This window comes from Candoia aspera, chromosome 7 (genome assembly GCF_035149785.1).
Source record: "Candoia aspera isolate rCanAsp1 chromosome 7, rCanAsp1.hap2, whole genome shotgun sequence".
In the NCBI taxonomy this organism is placed as follows: Eukaryota; Metazoa; Chordata; class Lepidosauria; order Squamata; family Boidae; genus Candoia; species Candoia aspera.
The window spans coordinates 46,364,195-46,386,849 of record NC_086159.1 but is presented as its reverse complement, the minus strand read 5'-3'; the positions used below and the strand labels follow the sequence as shown (position 1 = coordinate 46,386,849).

General features: G+C 42.2%; 1 protein-coding gene across 1 annotated transcript in view; it reads right to left on the bottom strand.

The window, feature by feature from the left end:
* Positions 1-2,624: 2,624 nt before the first annotated feature.
* The window catches only part of CPM (carboxypeptidase M), a 50,191-nt gene continuing 30,160 nt past the window's right edge, over positions 2,625-22,655 (bottom strand). The window contains 6 exon segments of the mRNA XM_063308611.1: positions 2,625-2,896; positions 4,367-4,515; positions 7,769-7,921; positions 9,508-9,675; positions 12,095-12,279; positions 13,170-13,342. Coding sequence (XP_063164681.1) covers positions 2,675-2,896; positions 4,367-4,515; positions 7,769-7,921; positions 9,508-9,675; positions 12,095-12,279; positions 13,170-13,342 — 1,050 coding nt within the window. The 3' untranslated portion in view covers positions 2,625-2,674.

The window sequence follows — 22,655 nt, the reverse complement described above, 5'->3', positions numbered from 1 at the left end:
TAGAGATGGTTTAAAAAATCAGACTCCCATATTTTTTATTTCTATATAGTGAGCATTTTTTGCTGACTGAATATTAAATATATTTATTTACACAAAGCTCTGGTACTGTGTTTATCAATAGCCAACACCCTATGGGTACATCTAGAAAAGTTTATTTACAACCATCAACACAACTACAAGAAGATGAATGGGATAAAATAATGCATTTTCTTCCCAACTCAGGGTTTATTAAATAACACTGAAGAGCAGTGTAAATCATGATGCCCTGTTCGAAAGCAATTTTCTTTCTCTATCAAAGATTGTGGGTTCAGATTCTATATTCCCAGTAACTTGCAAGGAAGCAGTAGATAGATGGAGGATTTCATTGAACCAGGTGGATTTTATATCAAATAAAAAGGGCTAGTCTGTAGAGCCAGTTTGGTATAGTGGTTAAGGTAGTGCTTCCGGAACTTCAGTAAATTACCCAGAATTGGGTAAAAGTGGTTTTTCTTTGGGTAACGACACACAAACCCATTACCCAATCACAACATGGACATTTAAAGTTTTTTACTTACATTGGGTAAAAATAACATTCTGATAAGCAATTTTGGGTAATGAAGGAAACAGTTTGGGAAGCATTGGGTTAAGGCCTCAAGCCAGAAACCAGGTGACTGAGTTCTACTCGTGTCTTGGGCATGAAACAGCTGGGTGACCTTGGGCCAGTCATTCTCTCTCAGCCCTGGGAAAGAGGCAATGGCAAACCACTTCTGAAAGCTTGCCAAGAAAACTGCAGGGACTTATCCAGGCAGTCACCAGGAGTCAACCCTGACTTGAAGGCATAAAAAAAATACAATTGAGTTATACTGCTGCCCATTTCACATATGTGACTCAGGATGGCTTACAATATAGATAGATAAAAACTAAATAAACCATATAAAAAATAAAATGGCCAGAATCATAAAACAATCATCAACACAGCTAGGAGATGGGCTCTGACACATCCAGGGACCAGACACAGGCACAAAACCAATTTTCAAGGCCTTATGGAAGACCAGCAAGGTTGGGACCAATCTGACCTCTGGAGGGGTGATGTTCCAGACGGTGAGTGCCATAGCAGAAAAGGCTCTCCTTCTGGGCCCCACAAACTGACAGTCCTTAGGCAACAGGACCCGGAGCATACCTCTCCTGCTGGATCAGGTAGGACAGGTAGAAACAGCCAGGAAGAAATGGTTTGGTAAGTAACCTGTTGTAATGGTATGTGGGAAAGACCTTGGGAGATGGGGCAAAGAGTTGCTGCCTAGGGGACGGTCAGATAAGAGAGGGCATAGCCCGCAGCTGGATAGTAAGCAGAGCAAGAGGCTCAGAAGGGACCCTTCCTAGCTTCTCGGGCTGTAAAGGAGACAGCAGGAGATTTGTACTTTCAGACTTGCAAGATTCTGTTAATGTAGCCTTACAGTAAACTAGAATTAGCTCATCTGGTCGTTTCCTGTCTGGTCTACCTGGGAAAGCTGACATCAACCTTGAAAGTCTGAAAGTACAAATCTCCTGCTGTCTCCTTTATAGCCCGAGAAGCTAGGAAGGGTCCGTTCTGAGCCTGTTGGTCCTCCCACTACCCAGCTGCAGGCTATGCCCTCTCTTAACTGACCGTTCCCTAGGCAGCAACTCTTTGCCCCATCTCCCAAGGTCTTACATTATACCTGGTCCTAAGCCATGAAGAGCTTTAAAGGTGACTACCCTCACCATGAATTGCACCCAGAAGCAAACTGGTAGCCAATGCAGTTCACGGAGCAGTGGTGTCACACGTGCCAAATAACAGGAGCTACCACATTCTGCACCAGCTGAAGTTTCTGAATACTCTTCAAGGACAGCCCCAATAATTGCAGTAATCCAGTCTAGAGCAACCATGAGCAAGGGCCATATGTATGTATGTATACGTGCACTTGTGCATGCATACTCTCTCTCTCTCTCTCTCTCTATATATATATATATATGGTATAAACATGTATAAACATATATACACATAAAAGAAATTGTGTTTCCCTATTTGCACAAATGCAGGGACCAAACTGCCTGCATTGATACTGCACCTTTTTTCTCTACCTGGAATGTAAAAACAGCTCATCATTCAAATATTTTCCCTAGAGTTGTCTTGACAGCAGAGTTCTAAAATGCAATTCCAAGGAGAGACAATGAAAAGTATAAAGGCAATGCATCATGCTGTATCACCATATCCAATAGCATTTGTTATAGATGCTTAATAGGTACTAATAAAATAATCCCATTGGCTCAGCTTGGTAAAATAGGTTCTATGTGTACACAGATACCCTAGAGGGATGGAAAAAGTGGAATTTCTTCAAACAGTGGTTACATTCATTTACTTTCATTAAAGAGAAAAGACTGACCAGGTGGAACATGCCATTGGTCTCTTCTGTCTTCTCACTTTTACCCATAAAAGCCGGTTGTGCCAGTAATGCTATTTTAAGTGAAGGGCGAAGGGGATGTTTCATTAACAGTAAATAATTTTACCACTTTGACCTGAGTGCACAATCATTTCCCTACCCTCAGAGGCTGAGAAAGAATACAGTGTTACATTCAAAGGCTTTATTATCACAGAATACTATCTCAGTACAATTTAAGGTCTTCTATAGTCAAGTACACACAACTGTTGTCAAAAAGCAAACAGAAATACAAGGTTTTATCTGACTATGTATACAAAAAATAGAACGTTAATACTAAGCACTGTAATGGTAAATTTACTACCACTATTTGAATAATGTGGTTTCAATGGGCATGAAATACGCTTTGTTCTGGTAGGCCCCTGGGAGAAAATGAAGTCATATTCATAGGCACTGAATTTTTCTACACCATTTGGTAAAACCACTTCCTGTTGTAATGACATAAATCCAGGGAGAGTTGCCTGAAAAACAATTTTCAGTCTGTCAGTATGAAGATGTTTACTACTTTTATTTTCAGAGTGGAATTTGAATATAAGAAGTTCCATAATATCAATGTGAATCTTTGCTCCATGTGCAGAATGCTCATTTCATACCCTATCATAAATATGAAATACAAATTACAAATTACTCCAAATCCCTCAGATTAACTAATATATTTCAAGGGGCTGGGACCAGATGGAAAAGCTAGTCAAGCATTTGTGTATGTATACACAAAAGTATTTTCTATAATTTGGCCATCTGTAATGAAACAATAGTTCACAAAGCTGGATAAGAGTACAGGTAGTCCTCAGTTAATGACCACTCATTCAGCGACTGTTTGAAATTACAGTGGTGCTGAATGAGTGGTGGTTATGACCGATCCTTGAAGTTCTGGCTGCCTCTGCACCCCTGCGGTCATGTGATCGCGATCTGGGTGTTTGGCAACTGGCTCACACAGCATCCCACAGTTACATGATCATGATTTGCAACCTTCTCTGCCAGCTTTCTAGAAGCAAAGTCAATGGGGAAACCAGAAGGGAAGGTTGCAAGTTGCTCAGATAAGTCTCCCTGACTCCCGGAGCTTTGTGAGCTTGTGCCACACCTCCCCAGCCACCGACACCCCCCCTCCAGCCACTTGTACACCCTCTCCCACTCGGTAGCAGCCATCCCAAGCCCTGCTGTGCTCGTGCCTCCCCGGTCACCCACTCACCCCCTCTCCCACCCAGCAGGAGCCACTTAGCTGCCTGCTGGCCTGCCTGCAAGGTATCTGGGACTTGCAACTACCTGCTGGCTTCCCCACTGACTTTAGTTGTTGAAAGCTGGCAGGAAGTTGCGAGGAGGTGTTCACTTAACCACCCACAGTCCTCACTTAATGACAGCAATGGGGACTGCAGGGATTGCCATTGCTAAGCGATGCAGTCACGTGACATTGAGCTTTACAACCGCATCGCTTAGCAATGGAAATTCCTGTCCCAATTGCTGTCGGACTAGCGAATTTGTACGTAAGCCAGAACAGGTATTTAGCATCAGTTAGTCTGAAGAGAGAGAGAAAGAATCTGTGTATGTGTGTAGGTATACTTGGTAGCGTACCAAAAAGATCATGATTAAAGATTAGCACTTACAGTACTCTCGTTCCATCTTGTCCTGCATACCGGAAGGGGTATGTCTTGCATACTGAAAGGGGCATTTGTGAGGTAAAATCACAGCTGGCGCACTCCTTCGCTGAGCCAATGAACTGCCAAAGCCACCCAATGCCTTCAGGAAGTGCTGGAACAGGCTGTACAGTATATTAAAACACACGAACTCCTTCGTGATACTCGTGGAGGCATTGTGTGGCTTCAGCGGTTCTTCAATTCATGGGGGGGAGCGCCACCTGCCATTTTGAGTACTGCCGGCAGCCCATTCATATCCAGGGGTTGTTTGTAACCCAAAGGTTCATAACCTGTACTTACATTAAGAATATAGACCCCTGGCAGGAGGAGGAGGTAATATTCTCCATTTTTATTAGTCTTGTAAGGACATATATGCCTTCTTCCTTGAACTTCCACTATCACATCTGCAATGCATTCTTTCTTTTGATTCAAAACACGACCTTTTACACCTATAAGGAAGAAAGAAGAGGGGGTAATGTTTTTCTTTACTTTTCAGCCTGGGACTGAGACTTTCCTTTGGTACGGGTGATCACAACCCAGGGATGACTCTTTTCAGACACAACTGGGACTAGGGCAAGTTGGAATTTCTTGGCTGTGGTTGCACAATAGAACTAGCCCAATGTAGATCAAACCATCAATACGTAACACCCAAAGATATGTTCCAAAGTATCTCAGACAGAGTTATTATAGATGTTATGTTGTTTCCATGTGATGCTGTTAGTGCTATTGAACTCCCTGCCCCTGAAATCTGATCAGCTCCTTGTTAGGCTTCAGGAAAATTATTAAAAGCAGGATTGTTTAAGAGGGCTTTTGATAAATACAGTAGATGTTACCATCTATTTTTATTGCTTTGGGGTTGGTCATTTTATGATTTTATTTGTGGCTTAATTTTAGGGGACTACGTAGTCTTTATTGTTATGTAGTTTGTAATTGTACTGTAGATGTTTTTATTATGATGATTGTGACCCACTGAGAGTCTCCTGACTGTGGTGGGGAAAAAGAATGAATGAATGAATGAATGAATGAATGAATGAATGAATGAATGAATGAATGAATGAATGAATGAACAAACAGACAAATAAATAAACAGTCTTTCCCTAGAAAGGACATTCTGGAAGGGGCATTATATCTGTATCATTATCTATCATATATACATTAAAATAAAGTGAGCATATAGAATGAATATCAGTGAGCAGACAACATAAATATACTTATTCAAAAAAGAAGCATACTATATGTTCATATGTAAACTGTAATTTGTAATTGTAAATATACATTTATTATTCAGTCATTCAGCTACTTCCAACTCTTTGTAATTAGATGGACATGATTTTGCGAGGATGGCTTGTCAGTAACTGCTTTTTTGAGTTCTTATTTGATCCTGTTTATGTTGTCAGTGATATTATCAGCCACTTTATCTTCTGTCAGCTTCTTTTTCAATTTATTATTTCCATTTATCAGAGCTTGTTGCGTTCTTAGTGTTCTCTGAGCTTGGCTGTTTTCCTGTAGACATTTTGTTAGCAGGCTAGGTAGCATCATCAGTGCATGGAAGAGTGGGGTTTGCTGGTTGTTTACATATAGTAGCTTGCCCAGCCAGTCTAGGCTGAGGTGTGGCTCCTTTCTTCATTACCTAGTCTGGTAATGCCTGCAGGAAAACAGCGAAGCTCAGAGAACACCAAGACCCAACAGATCAACCCTGATTTGTTCTCTACTATTGGTATTAGAGACTGATGACTTCAAGTAAGTAATCTGGTTTTGCTTCATCTAGTATTGAATTATTGTTCTCCTTGGGATCCAAAGGGGTGTACAAAATATTTTGTTTTGACATGTTCTGAGCATGAACTATAAAAAACATTCTTCTTGAACTAAAACAGGCTAATTCAAGCATTTTGGAATTATGTTGAGCTTGGAACACTTCCAAAATGTTCCAGAACACCCTGTCTCTTATGAAAAAGCAATCAAACATCCCTCCATCACTGTGGCAACACTTGATCAGTTTGGGGTCACCTAGGCCATCCTTTGGCTGCTTTTATGTTGATTGCCTGCTGAGAGCAGAAGAGGCACAGCAATGAGTTGTTGTATGACCAGGTGTAGAGTGTTTGATATGTTTAAAATCCCACAAGGAGACAGCAGGGTATCAAAGCAGTCTGTCTCAGATTGACTTGTGGCAACTGAAAGACATTTCTGGAAAATACTAGGCATGACTGCTGAATATTGTCCAACTGAAGACTGCCCTAGTGATTAGGCCTATGCAGCACTTCAGATTCAAAGGGGAAAGAGTGTGCTGGAGTTCACAAGGGTCCTCATATGGCTATCTGTCTGCAACTCCAAAGCAGCTGTGCCTTTTCCAGATATCACAGATATCTGCCACTACATGATTCCTGGGAAAGATTCATTTAGTTTCAAAAGTGTGCTCCAAAGCATTTTTTCTCTTCAGATGCAAAGCACTGCACAAAACTAATGTTACACTGGGAACAACTACCTTTGCAGTGGCTGGCAGGCTGGCATTCCCTGAAGGGAAGCATTTTGCAATGCTTTGGTAATAAAAATAAAAATCTGCAGTTGCTGACTGGTGTTGAAGCCATTGAAGCTGAGGTGAGAAGAAATTTAGCTTCCTATTCTCCTTTCTGCTTATTTCACATCCTTGCATATTCTTGGGGGATGGTAAAAAAGCCACCACAGAAATGTTGGGGTGGGATGGGTCCATTCTAGCCTTCCATCTCTGTGTTCAGAATGGATAGTTTACTTCAAGGGACCCTTCCCTTCCAGATTTGGACTATACAAGGAGCCCTGGGTTAGATAAATAGCCAGCAACAAATCTGGATGTTCTAGGATTACTTTGAGCATGATCCTAATCCAGAAATAATTTCATTTGCCTTTGTTTAAAGAAGTACTTTCAGTGATTAAAACATTCCATGCATGACAGCTTAATCTGAATATATCAATGTTTCTTAGAGACAGTAAATACATTGAGAAATGTTATTCCTTACAGAAGCTCCAGGATAGGCACAGGACATACATAAAATTCTCTCTACTCTATGGCCATTTGATTGATGCCCTCTGGCATTGCCTGTGACCATGATTAACTTGATGATACTGTGGGAGAAGATAAACTTGAAGTGATTCCTGAAGACCTTACTGACAGGCAGAATTTGTAGTCTTCAATCCCAGCAGAAGTTGGTTTCTCAGGTAGCCGGCTCAGGTCGACTCAGCCTTCCATCCTTCTAAGGTCAGTAAAATGAGTACCCAGCTCGCTGGGGGAAAGGTAATTACGACTGGGGAAGGCAACAGCAAACCACCCCACTGTATAGTCTGCCAAGAAAAACGTTTGCGAAAATGGTGTTCCCCAAGGAGTCAGTAAATGACTCAAGGAACCCTTCTCTCTCTCTCTCCCCCCCCCCCACCCCTTTCAGTTTTAAGTCACTACAGAGTCCCATGTTTCTTTTACAGGATAAAATTGCTTTCATCTCCAAATGTTGGGGATTTTTTACTTCCTCCCTCTTCCCCAACAATAAGAACCTATATGCTGCTCTATTACCATTTGCTTTCATAAGAACCTGGAACATCTTTATTTTTTAATAAAGCAAAAATCCTTGTAGAAACAACCCAACAAAAACATTCTATTAATTGTCCTTTTAGTAATTTATTCCACAAGATTTATATCAGATTAGGATAAAGTAAAATACAGTAGAATTGACTTACCTAGATGAATTTGTTTAATGTATTCAATCAGAGCAACTTTATTGTCATCCCAGAAAGACTGAATCATATCCTCTGATGGATAGCGACAACATGATAACTCCAATGTAATGTCAAAGCATTGTCCCCAAACGTAATTATAATCCTGCATGCTACCTAAAGTAAAATGTTCAATTACATCTCTGAAATGTCAGTCAAAAAATAAACACGCATCTTACTCTCCTGATCACTTCCACACTGCCTTACTCATCCACCAATATGTCCTCTTGATCTGTGAGTAAGCACTGCTGCATCATGAATGAGGCAGGACAACCCCAACACTGAACTTCTCTGCGGATGTCACCATCAGGTTTTGCAACTCCAGGATGAACTATTGCTAATTATTAGTTTTGTTGCTGCTATCTCCTAGTGGCTGCTTCCACCTAGAGCTCCACTGGGGAAGTGCGTGCACAAGTAACTACAGTGAGCTGCTACTGCCAGGTGGGGGCAAACTGTGTGCATTTTCTGTCACTTGTGTCTCCTCCCCATTACACTTGATTTCACAAACTTTCTAAAAACTAAAAAACTCATGTAATGAGGTGCCAACAGCACTTTTTTCTAGCTGATGGCAATCAACCACAACCTCCTGTAATTATTCTGATTGCACACAATAAATAACATCTACAGATGGATCCACACTTGCATGTGGAGGCAACTAAAGTTGATGCAAACAAAGAAGCAATAGATAGATTTCAAAAATGTCTACATTCTTAAATAAGACTTGAGATTTACACTTCTATTTAAACAAAGATAAGAATTAAAATATGCTTTTGTTTTCATGCAGCAAATCTGAAGTAAGCTGCTTGTATGAGGAAGGTGAAAAATGAACTGTGGTAGTCATGAAAGAAGAGGAACAGAAGAACGTCGAGGACTACAAGGAAAGAATATGTCCCCCTTGCTAGTGGACTATCGCTATTAGGTCACGTCTGTAACAGTGGCTAATGGTTTCAGGCATGCTATGGAATTATAAAAGGCTGCACTATTAGTAATAGTAATAGCTGTGATTTCATAGGGAGACAGACAATGGGAGCAGTGGACTACTGCTCCTCCTGCCTTCTTCTCATACCTCTTTTGTTGAGCAACATATCCCATAAGATTAGGCATACAAAATGACCTCACTGCTAAATAAAATGCTAAAAAAGTATCTGAATTTCTTTTCTACTATAATACTATGTACAAATGTAGGATGCAATTCAGATGTTAGTTCAAATAATTTAGTCAGTGTATATTTATTCAACCAAATGTATACTGAAACAAATCCAAACAATTTATGAAACCTGAAGCATCTATATAAGCACATGCTGTACCATCCTATCTTCCAACATATAGTTGATACAATTGTTCAAATTTTAGTGAGATACTGTTATGATTTTTTTTCAGAGCCACAAGCACTCCTTATGTAGAAATACTGCTTGCTGTAGCTTTGGAATGCAAATTAATTTACCACTTCATATGGCATAAATAATTCCCCTCTCTTCCCTATCTTCATCTTTGGCCCCAAAAAGTATGCAAAAAAACTGTCTCTATAGTTTTAGCATAAAATTAGGCCATAGTGGATTCCATATGAATCTCTACATTCACTACTGTGATGGATTCAAACAAAACTTTTCAAATGCTTTATGGGTGACAATGATCTTAAAATCAATAAGCATTATACTGTCAAAGAAAGAGAAGAGATGCAAGGAAAGAATGGAAAATTGTACCTTTCACTTTATACCAGTGATACCCATTTGTAATGCCATCTTTAAAGTAATCACTGTTACACGTCGCCCCTTTATGCATTGTGGGATGGTTGTTAGCATATGTGCTTGCAAGGTGAACAAAAACATCATCATCCAGTGTTTTGCTAATACCTTTTGCATTAATTGTAACTGTAGAAAGAAAGTGGTCACAGTGAAATTCATATTAATGTTTAGTCAGTTTAACTAATAAATACACAATTATATGTAATAATTAGAAACACTTTTTCAGGTCTTCCAGAGGCCATAGAATTTTCAGTTTTCTCCTTCAAGGACAGAAAGATGATTGTTCTTAGAAACAGACTGTATCTTGAAAACAGCTGGTGCCTCTCTAAATTTGGAATTTCTACATCAGAAGTAAATAAAAATGTTTGGAGGTATGGAATGTGAAAAGATGTTATGGATCCTTGGATCTCAAACACTCCCATGCCATTCCACACCCCAAGAATAAGACCACAACTATTTTGCTCTCAACCATTGCCTTAATCAGTGGGTATTCCTCAGAGTTCAATTTTCGGTCTTCTGTTCACCTTGTATACTTTGTCTTTGGGTTCTCTCATTTCTTCTTTCAGTTAGACGATCATACAATATTTATGCTAATGACATCCAGATGTAGTTCTCTATTCTGATCATGAATCATACAGCATGATCATCCCTTTTCTACTGCCTCCCCAGCTGAATTTGGAGTTGAATACATTTCCCATCACCTTAAACTACATTTGGACAAGACCATGTTTATTGTCTCTTATCCTGATCATCCTTCTCCCTTTTTTTCTTTTTTCTTTGCTTTTCAGGACTATCAGTTGTAGCATCACCCGTGGTGCGAGATTTGGGAGTTCTTATGAATGAGAAATTTTATCTAAAGCCTTTGATTGGTAAAACCTGCAGTGTTTATCTCCTGAATGTCCAAAGAATCTATCCATTTCTTACTGTTGAAATGGCCACACAGTTTATGCCTTGGTAATGTCTCATTGAAATGGTTTGTTGGCATGCTTTCCTAACTTTGCTCTCCATTTTTTGGTTTGAGTCTAGAACAATGCAATCCAGGTGGTCCTGGACGTTTCTTGATTTACCCCTACTTCTGTCCACCAATTTCTCCATTGGTTGGATCTTCAGGAGTTTTACTAGTTCAAACAGCAGGTGTTGTCCTTCTGGGCCATGACATAGGAATACTCTGTTATTTGAGTAATTTGATTGAAATTCATATTCCTGTGCATCCAGCTCAATCACGCAATCAGGGTTACATGCTTTTTCCACATCTCAGATTGATACAATTTTAAGCTGTATCAACAGAAAGACAGCTTTTGAGTCATGTGAAATAAAAAAACTACTATATTTTACATTGGTCAGAGCCTACTTTAGGTCTGTTTCCAGTTCTGGGCACCACATTTTTTAAAAATCAGATAAATTAGAGCAGATTAAAACACACACACACACCAAACAGGGATGCTCCAGGAACTGGAAACAAAGTCTAATGAGGAGAGATTGAGGGGAATGGGTATATCTAACTGTGAAAAAAGACAAATACTAAAATGAGTGTTGCAGAAAATGTCAAGATCTACTTTTCTAGTTTCAAAGTGCAAACCACAAATTAATGTTCATTAGTTACAGGAAAGGAGATTCCAGTTGAATGTTTCCCTAAATTTCCTTCAGGTAAACTTACTCATGGTAAGAGCAGTTCAACCAGGGAACCAATTACTGAGGGAAATGGTGAGCTCTCTTTCACCAGACTTGGCCAGATGGTAGCTAACAGCAATTTGCTCAGGATACTTTAATTTGGATCCCTGAATTGAGCAGGGGGTTAGACTTCCAATTCTGTGATTCACATGCTGCTCTTCTGCCTTCCTGGTGGTGGTGGTGGGAAGGGATTTTCATAACTAGGATGTCGCAGCAGATCCCTCCTTCTTTTTCTAGTAGCATTGTTCTTACTATCACTTCATGTGCAATTCACATTTGTACATTTATCATGCTGGCTGCTGCAGCAAATCCTCCCTCTGCAAATTCAGGATGAAAAGAAAATTCTTCTGTATTTTAGTGGAGGTTTAGCTTGGTTTGTTGTCTGTAGGAGCACTGGCTGCTATTATAAGGTGGATTTCATGGGGCAAATTCCAGATGAGACATTAAAAAAATCTCCATTTTCACAATTTTCTAGTAATCTAGATGAAGATGTGTATATGTACATATATATAAAATGTCAGTTTTCTAATTGTTCCCTGCCAAGGGATTGTTCTGCATTAGATAAATCATGGAACTAAGTTTGTTAAACTGAATACTTGTTTATGTTTTTTATAGTTCCTTTTTACTGAACACCACCTCAAGTCCTGGAAGTGGGTGATCTATGAAAACATGTATAAGTAAACAAATAAATGCACAGGTAAGTTAATAGGTAAATTGAAGTATACATATCAGATCCAAAGCTTACATTTTGATTTACTATAATACTTGTTAATAAGATCATGAATTTATTTTGAGATGTGAATCATGTAACATTAGTTAAGAATTGAGAACTATTTACTGTAGTATCCTTACGGTCATACAAGCATTAGCTTACCATGATTGCCATTATCAAAGGGGTAATTTGCAACCAGTGCTCCCCCATGCAGATTAGCAGAAAGGACAAACATCCCAGTATCTATCCAGTGCATAACTGCTTTAGTCTCTGGCTGGATAATTTCTTTATTGGTGGTAAAAGGATCAGGAAAATTCCTGTTCAGGTCTTTTTTATTAGCATTGTACCTTGAAGAGATAACATTGTTATTATATAACCTTTAATATACTTTTGAGTAAATGAGTTTAGGCCATAAGAATGGAATCTTAGGAGCTATGTTAATGCTAAAAGAATTGTAATGGAGATAAGTAGCAGTACCTGCACTGGCTTTACCAGGAATGGTGGTCTAAAAGTATCTTGGTGACTAGGCAGGGTGGTTTGTTATCAAACAGATGATAAGAAGAGATCAATTCCAAGCAAACAGAGCAAAGATGAGTAGATAATAAAATAGGTAAAGCTAAGGAGCAAAGAGACAACCTGTAAGGAGAGCAAAGAAGGCATAAGCCAATGGGAAGAGTAATAGAAACTGTAATCTTAGAGGGACATGGGGGAGGGATTTTTTTTTAATCAGAGGAAAGTTAAAGACTGGGCAAGAAATTCATGCTAATCTGGAATGAAGGATGGACATGATTATGAGAGGTTTTGATAAAGTAGGACATGAGACTGATTACTTCAGAGAGGCACATAAGTTTTGAAGAAGTATCCAAAGAGATCCAAGTATTAGAAGAGGGGTGGGGAATGTTCATTCTTCTGGCAAGTGGAAACAGGACTGAGGGCAGGATCACTTGAAATCCTAAAATCTCTCTGTGTGAAAACTCACAAACTACAATTCCCTTGCTCCCAGCCTGCTTTTGAGTTAATAAAGCCTTCCTTTCTTCATGTAAAGGTACAAAGGGAAAGACTAGACCAGATCAAATTTCCACTCCTGTTCAAGAGACTGTAACTTGATTTGACTATATGATAGCTAAGAAAAGAACCTACCAAATTGTTCTTCTGCCGAATGTATTGTGGGTTAAGGATTATGTTGAAAGTACACTCAAGAAATTCCCCACTATGTCCTAAGTTGCTTTCTTCTTACCTGCCTGTCATGGAAAAACAGTGAAATAATATTGATGCTTCAAAACCATCAGGGTTCATTGAAGGCATGATGTGTATCCGTGTGTGGTTAATGAGTTTTGTAATGACTGGATCATGCTGATCACTTGTCACCAAAAATTCAATCAAATGGAGGAGCAGTTCCCGCCCAATAGCCTGTAATGGGAAATAGGAATAAGTACTCAGATGAAATTGACAATAAGAGGTGGCAAACTGATGTTATTTGGCAAAAATCACATAATACAGAAGTAACACAAAACAAGCAAATAATGTGATGACTAATGTTTTCAATCTATAAATAATAACCCTGAAAACTGAAGAGTCAGAAAAAACATATTGCAACTGTCCTAGTAGCTTTAACTCAGCAGATCTGAACATTGGGCTAGCTGATTTACATGAAACATTTGCTTTAGCTTCCACTGTCCCTATAATACCACATACAGAGAAATTCCATAATACAAGTACCTAGTGGTAATGGATATATATGTATGTATGTACAGCAGGTATGTGTACAAAGCAGCATTTATAGAAAAAATGGCAACTTTATGGTCAGGCTAGTTTATTCAAGGATATTCATATAACTATATACATACATCCTAGATTCAGTGGATTCATGCATTGTGATAAACTTTGGTTTAATCATGATTAGCCAAAATCAGCTGAGTTAACTATGTACTAAACCACAATTATGGATTACAAACCACAGTAGCTGGAGTCACACAGTTTGCCAAGCCAAAAACAAACCACATAATGGTTTAGCAAAATGAATGATTCCAGCCACTGAGAGAAACAGGTTTCATAACAGAAGCCAGCTCTTTTCATTAGCAGCAGCTGTCAGTACGATTCCATGCTTGAGAATGAGACTTAGGTTTTTACAGCTACTGCCTTATAGCAGCTTTCTTCAACTGCTGTACCCCAACAGACCATAATTCCATATTCTCAATTCCTCTAACCAATGGTTCTGTTAGCAAAAGATCATAAGGATTGTACTCCCAAAACTTCTAGAGATGCTACATTAATGAAGGCTGGCTTAAGTGTTATCCTTTAGCTTAATGGTAGAACAGCTATAGCTCTTTACATGTTGCTGAAGTACAATTCCAAGCAACATACACAACCAGCCACAGTGCTTGGAACTGTGATTTGGTGACCTTGGAGTTCTACACCCTAACTGTTGCCAGATGTAATATGGTTTCTGGATTTAAACACAGCTACAGAAATCCAGGCAACTACTAGATTACAGCATACAGAAAGCTCTGATTTTTTGCTGCTGTTTAGTGAATTTGTGCAGCCCAGAAGTGGCAGCCCTAATTTAAAGACCCCAGGGAAAGTTCTGTTTCTCATTCTTTTATAAAATATATAGGTCATGCTAAAACTGGGTGCATATTGTAAGTTCAGACATGAACATTCATAGTAAAGTAAATGCCTTTCATGAAAGGTCTCTTTAGAATTCTAATGGGATTAGGCTTAATTGGATACATTCTAAAATTCTTCTTATAATTTAGCAGGTGCCAAATGAATAAGTGTATGTTATGGCAAATTGCCACTTAGTAACTGATCATCTTCATTCTTGTCAAATTTCTAAAAAAGCGATATTAGGTCAAGCAAGGGAAATAACAATAAAAAATGAAGGGGGAAAATGAAGGGACTGAGAATGGAGAAAACTCAAAAGACCTCAGCAGTTTATGTGACACGTGCTAAAAGTTTGCTCAGCTTACTTAGGATGTATCACAAACCTCCTCTAAGTGTTACTGTAAAGTGTTCCCTGTTCATTCCATCACTAAAGGTTAAATGTTGCTAGCCAGATGAAAGCTAGCCAGATCAGGGAAGCAAGATATCAGGAAAAAATGGGTGTGTATATATAAGTCAATATGGATGAATCTAATGTCTTAAAACAGGAATATCTAAATAATTTGTAAAAATAGTTCCTTGGAGTGAAGATGAACACAAACATGTGTTTAACATGAAGCTATCTTCCCAGTTTTAGAGTCAAGATTGCCCAGCACCAGACATACACAGTTTGATAGCTATGCTTTTCTGACAGGGACTGACCAGGCTTAGGTACTTCAGCATACCTGGAAGTACCAAATTAGAAAAGGTAGCCCACATTTTGTGTTTGATCACATCCCACAAAGGCACAAAAACAAAACGTTATGAGATGTTCAATTATTTCAAACCATGGAATCTTTCCCAGAAACAATGTGAATATGTCATCTTTTTGGTAAAAATAAATAATTATTGGCATTTAACTAGTCATTAAAAGAAGTGGGGAGATTTTTACTTTCTCCTAATAATGCTTGCTAAATTTAATCTTAGTTATTCCTGTAGTATCAACCCTCAAACTTGCAACTGCAGTGAAATTAAGCTAGGGACTAGGAGATCATTGTCCTATTTATTACATTACTGAAAGTATTCTAGAAAGTATTCCTGTATGTGAATAAAATATGCATCTTTGCCTATAAGACTCAGAATCTAAAAACCCTAGAAGAAAAGAGAGCAGAAAGAAAGTTTTGCCTGTCCCACAAGTGACTAAGAAGTTAAAGAAAAGCTTATATTGTTTCTGCAGGACCACACCTGGCAAACCAAATCTGCCACATTCATTGTATCCCAGAATATACATATACATATACATATACATACATATTTAATTAAAATAGTTAAAATCTTGTAAGAGTTTGGATCATGTGTGATTTTAACCATTTTTAAGTACTTCTGCTAAACATTTAAATTACTAGTAAGAAAAAAAAAAAGAGAACATAAGAAAAAAGACATAGCCTAAGTGGACAAATATAAATATCTTATTATTTATTATTGTTAAAGGCAAGTACCTAGGGCAGTATTCACATAGTAGAATAAAGCTAAAGAATACAGATTAAATTTAAAAAACAAAATAAAACATTAAATCAGGCCAAAGCACAAAATATTTACTGAAAATAACCACTATCATACTGAAATGCCTGAACAAATACAAAAGAATAAGTCTCTAGATGAAGGCAATTAAAAAAAACAACCGCATAATAATGAGGGTTGAAAGTTTACTAAGTTAACTAAGTTTACCAAGGAAGATAATAGGAAAGCAGAAAAATCAGATAAACTGGAGTAAACTTAAAAATGGTACGAAAGTAGTGAAAGATAATACAAGAGAATTAAAGAGGCCAATTAATAACTGAACTAAAGCAAAAAAGAAGAAAAATGTTAAGAACAGAGATATTATTTTGGATCCATATAGAACAGATTGTGACTTAGATACAGAAAATTGTTCTGACCGAAGATACCTTCCTTGAGAGACCTGCTCAGATTGCTCTGTCTGGTCCGGATGCCTGGGGTACTCTCTTGGCTGATTGTCCAACCCTGGCATCATAACTGTATTTCCCCAGCAATTTTTGAGCCCAGTTTGGGTGCAGAGAAAGAATGTGGGCTACCAAAGTAGGGAGGAATTGGTGAAGAGGGCCCCTTCCTATTCTACTGAGGTTCTGCTGGATTAGAATCCTTCAAAAGAGGATAGAAATGCACAACATCCTAGATCAAAGCCAATATAATCAGATTTTTAAGAGATAAGGTTATCATTTATTCAAGTATTCTGACAGCAAAGTCAAAAATCATAAGGAATAACAAGGGCCCCTAGAAGCACTAATATTAATTTAAATCATCAGACAGCAGATAGACAGTTCCCAAATCATTATTTTCCCTGGAATGGGCTATATACAACTTAAAAGCACCATGCTTTCATGGTAGATTATTGCTGTAAATGATGCCTCTTTGCCAGCAGGGTAAGACTTGCCAGTCAGTTCCACCATGGCACTATGTTATTGCTTTAATACTTTCAAGGAAGAAAACAAGGAGACTTGTTTAAAAAAATTACAATTTACTTATTGTTTTTTCCTTTCTCAGGACTGAATGAAGGAGCAAACAATAGTAGTTTTTTATATAGCTGTTTAATCATTCTGGCACTTACTTAATCCCTTTTCCATCTATAGCATAGTCACTTCTACCCAAATCTTATCCTTTTAGCAGTTAATTTTTTTTAATTGCTTTTAGCCCTCTCAGTTGCAAGAGATCCTTTGCTTAAACATCCACTATGGTTCAATGTGCATTTGACATATGCACAGAACTCCACACATGAGAGTCTCTGTTCCTTCAGCAAAGCTTATTGTATATGTATACTGATCCCCTTTAAATGAATTAAGTAATCAGTTGCACACATGCATTGCTTCAATTCAGAGATTTATCGATGTGAAAAGTATCTGAAGGTCAAGAATTTGAGTTCTGGTATTATGACAGGTAAAACAAAACTTTCCCATAGCAGACTCTGGGGAACCTCGGTCAGCAATTGTTTTAGTCGCTTACTGGGCCATGGCCAAAGCAAGGTGAAGCTCAAAAGCAGTTGCCCGTTATCCTTCAGTGGGATCAGTGTCTCTTCAACCCTGCTTTCCCTAGCAACTGCCTAGCTCTCATCTCTTTGTCTTCCTCCTCTACCTGATCAAGATGTCTACTGAATGTACAGTATTTTTGTCTGTGTTGTTGAGAACAAAAGAAAAATATTCTGTCTCCATATTTGCACTGACATTTATTCATCTGCACAATGATCACTTCAGCACAAGCAGCAATTGTAGTGTGAATCTAGGACAGAGAAAGAAAGAACCTATTGTGCAGTTAAAATACTTCAGTTGTTGTTTTTATTTATGAATTTTAATAGTTATCCTTCACTCTGCTGTCACACATATTGCTACAGGTCAAAGTGCAAAAGGAACTGGATAATTGCTTATCTTCCTCTAGTACTTTTTTAGAATTATGCAGGGAAAAAAATCTATCAGTTTTTTATCTATGCTCAGATGACCAACTGACTTATTATTCATGACTGTGATCCTACATTATCCATTGTACTAAAAGATAATGGGAATGTCTTCTACAAGCACTCCTTTATGAATAAACATGCTTTGGTATAAACACATATTAAACAATTGGGTTATTTATTACACTTAAATCCTGCCTTTACTTTGTCCAACTCAAGGCAGTATACAGTACATAATGCTCCTTCCTCCTATTTTCCCAACAAAACCCCTCCAAGGTGGGTTGGGCTGAGAAAGAATGACTGACTCAGAGTCACTTCTGTGGTGGACTAGAACTCATGATCTCCTGGTTTCTAGTCTAGCATCTTAACCACCACTTTATATCATGTTCTCACAACCCTAAACACTCGGATTCTATAGATGTTGCCAACAGGGCCAATATGTGATGCAATGCAGAGCTAATTAATGTTACTGCTTTATAATTAACTATAATTCATTGTCATACTCAAATAGAATTGGATACTGAAATTCGGTAATATAACTGTTCAGTAATATAATCTTGTTTTAAGCCATTTTCCTCAGTCCAGGTGGCCTAACTGTTGGGCATTTTGGTCCCTAGTGGCTTGGTAAATGCCAGGTCTATGCAGAAGATGGCCATGTCCATCTATGATATGATGGTGAATAAAAATATGGACCTGGTATGCTTTATTGAATCAGGCAATGGCAGAGATGAAACATGAATAGAAATCTGGCCACTTGGGTTTCAGGTCCTGCAGCAGCTGTGACATTAAAGCTGAGGAGGAAGGTGGCACTATGTCATGAGTGCCGTTGAGCTGAAGTCATCAGCGCAATGGCACACATGACAATAGCAAGGAAACAGGAGAAGGGGCTCAAGATAAGTAGCCATCAACACACAACGACTAACGGCCAACAAACAATAACTAAACGGATCACGGAGCACACCCGAGCCATCAGCGCCAATACAACGGGGATCGCCCAGCTGACAGCAATCACCGGATGAATAGAAAACCCGATGATGGGCGATCCCGGAACGCCAGCGGGGCCTCACAACCCCTCACCCACCGGCAGGGCAACGTATTGGACAAAGGGGGGTGACGTGACCGCGAGTGAGGGGGCGCTGACCGGCGCGGGGTATTTAAACCCCGCACCGGCGCGCTCCTGTCACTCTCAGCTTTTTTCCTTCCGACGCTGTAACTGCGCTGTGAATAAACCAGAGCCTGATCCATCGAACCAGTGTCTGAGTATTATTCAGAGGCAGGCAGCGCATGACATAAAGCTGAGAGTCATAAACTCAGCCTCGCCGAGCCCCACCGGACGACAACGAGCCGCGGGAGGAATAGACGGCGAGAAGACCAGCAAGATGAAGCCGGAGCGACGCGGGCAAGGAGGGCGAGCCGCGCGGCAAGAGACAGAGGAGGACCGACCAAGGCCAGAGGCACCGCGGACTCCCGGAGCCATGGACGCCCACCCCACCCGACCCGAGCCTCAGCTCCAACCCCAAGGGGAGATGGCGACGGAGGCAACCCGACCGCGGGAGGGAGCAGCATGCCTTCCGAAACCAGCGGAGGACCCCGTGCCCCACATCGCACCCCAGCAACAGGCGTGGAGCGACAGCCCAACGGCGGTCAACACGGAGGAGGACGATGGAGACACCCAGCAGACGGCGGAGGAAGCGGACCAGCGGCAGAGGGAGGATGAACCCCGCCGGCAACCCACCCCCGCTGACGCACCAACGGAACCGGCCCCAGCGGCGGCGCAGGCTGTGGACGAGGAGGCACGAGCTGAACTCGCGGCCATGCGGGCTCAACTGACGGAACTCCGGACCATGCTCCAGTCGCTTATGCCCCCTGCGCCACCCAACGACGTCCCCGCACAGGCCCACACCCCGAGCGAAGCACCGAACCCCCACAGGCCAGCGGAGGGTCAGCAGACGGCACAGGCGGACGACACCACAGACCGGGAAGCGAGAGGCAGGGCCGCGCAAAACGCCCGGGCCCCAAAGGACTTCCCCATCTTCTTCGATGGGAACCCCACGAAACTCTCGTTCTTCATAACGAACGCCAGGGAGTTCATGGGGAGGCACGGACACTCCTACGACTCCGAAGCCGACAAGATCGCCGCCGTGGCGATCAAGCTACAAGACAGGGCGGCGGACTGGTACGTCCAACTGTACGAGTCCAGCTCCCCCGCCCTCGCCACCTTCCCTGTCTTCATCAATGAGATGAAAAACTACTTCGAAGACCCCCTAGCCAAAGTAAGGGCGAAAAGCGCACTCCAAAGACTTAAACAGGGCACATGCACGGTCCCTGACTACGCCCTGGAGTTCAAAGCCCTCGCGGGGAAGGTCAGCGACTGGTCCGAGACCACCCTGCTGGAAATGTTCAAAAGGGGGCTCAATCGCGATGTTCTCCAATGGGCCCTCTACCGCGACGACCCAGAAACGCTACACGGGTGGATCCACCTCGCGGGGAAAGCCGAACACGCGCACCGCACCTTCCTCATGACAACCACGGAAGACACAAACTATGCCGGAAAAAAGGTACCCGCACCACACGTGGGGATGGCCGGCCCCATATACCCAAAAAAGAAATTCAATCGGGAGCCCTGCGGGAAGTGTGGCAAATTAGGGCACAAGATGGTGGATTGCTTCGCCAACTGACCGCCGACCAGTGCGCCTAAACCCACCCCGAAAATTAGCCCCAAACCACCCAACCTGGGGCCGCCCCCTCACCGCCGAATGACCGTGGCCACAGCGACACCAGAGGAAGGCTGGGACGCCTACTGGGGGGAAGAGGATAACGTAGACCCCGACCAGCCGGCGGGAAAAGCTCCCCGCCTGCCCTGAAACGCGTTGCGAGGCAGGCGGTGGGACAGCAGCCCGGACCACCTCGACGGAACGACGAAAGCCCCGTAATAATGGCGGCAATCAAACTCTCTGCCGGCAACGGAGCCACCACGGCCGCGGCACTAGTGGACTCGGGGTGCTCAAAAAACCTCATCCACCCCGACCTAGTCGCCAAACTCGACCTCCGCTGCTTCCCCCTCCCCACGCCGCTGGCATTCCACCAGCTGGACGGCTCCACAGCGGGAGGGAAAGCAGCCACGCTGCAAACCGAGCCGGTCACCCTGCAAATGGGCACTCACACCGAACGCACATCGTTCGTCGTCACTCACATCGGACGGCCCATTGCAGTCCTGGGGATGCCATGGCTCGCGACAAACAACCCGCGCATCAACTGGGAGACCCGCACCTTCACATTCGGCGACGGCGAGTATCGAGCACCAGTTCCAGCGGGCAGAACCAACCCCACTGTAGGACGAGCGGAGGCGACTACACAAGACAACGCCGCTACCACAGCAGACCTACCGGAACAATACGCCGACTTCTCCGAGGTCTTCGGAGAGGCAGAAGCTGACCAACTACCCCCCCACCGCAAGACGGATTGCCGGATCGACCTACTGCCCGACGTCCACTTACCTAGACCAAAGATCTACTCGATGACCCTGAAGGAGATGGCAACCCTCCGGGAGTTCATCGATAAAAACCTAGACAGGGGATTCATAGAGCCAGCATGCTCACCGGTCGGAGCCCCCGTCTTATTCCGGGAGAAGAAAGACGGCACCCTACGGCTCTGCACCGACTACCGGGGCCTAAACGCGGCTTCCCTGTCCAACAAATACCCCTTACCCCTGGTGAAGGACATGCTCGCCCACCTGTCCACGGGCAAAGTCTTTTCCAATCTGGACCTTCGCGAGGCGTACTATCGCATCCGAATCAGGGAGGGGGACGAATGGAAGACTGCGTTCAACTGCCCCCTAGGCGCCTTCCAGTACAAAGTACTGCCCTTTGGACTCGCGGGGGCCCCTGGGGTGTTCATGCAGCTCATCAATGAGGTACTGCATGAACATCTGTTCAAAGGGGTCCTGGTCTACATCGACGACGTCCTTATTTACACAAAAACGCACGAGGAACATGTGACCCTAGTCAGGCAAGTCCTCGACAAGCTCAGAAGGGCGCAGCTTTATGCCAAGCCTACAAAGTGCGAGTTTCACAAAGCGCGCCTAGACTACCTGGGGTACCGAATCTCCGGGGACGGCATAGAAATGGACCCCGCAAAAGTCGAGGCGGTGCTAAACTGGGAGCGCCCCCGCAACAGACGCCAACTACAGAGCTTCCTCGGCTTCGCGAATTTTTACAGGTCATTCGCCCGGGGGTTCGCAGAGATAGCCCTCCCCCTAACGGACCTCCTCAAAACCAAAGGGGTGGGGGACACCCGACGCGCCAAGAACCCGGGCACAGTGCTGAATTGGACTCCCGCGTGCCAGACCGCATTCAACAAGCTGAAAGCGCTGTTCACTACGGAGCCAATCCTCGCGCACCCGGACCCAGAACGGCCGTTCGTGGTCCAAGCCGACGCCTCAGACTTCTCCCTGGGGGCCATCCTGCTACAGAAAGACCCCACGGGACTCCTGAAACCATGTGCCTACCTGTCAAGGAAGTTCTCCGAGACAGAAAGGCGATGGCACGTCTGGGAGAAAGAAGCCTTCGCGGTAAAATCAGCGCTAGAGACATGGCGACACCTACTCGAGGGAGCCACCCAACCATTCGAGGTCTGGACCGACCACCGGAACCTCGAGGCCCTACGAACGCCCAGATGCCT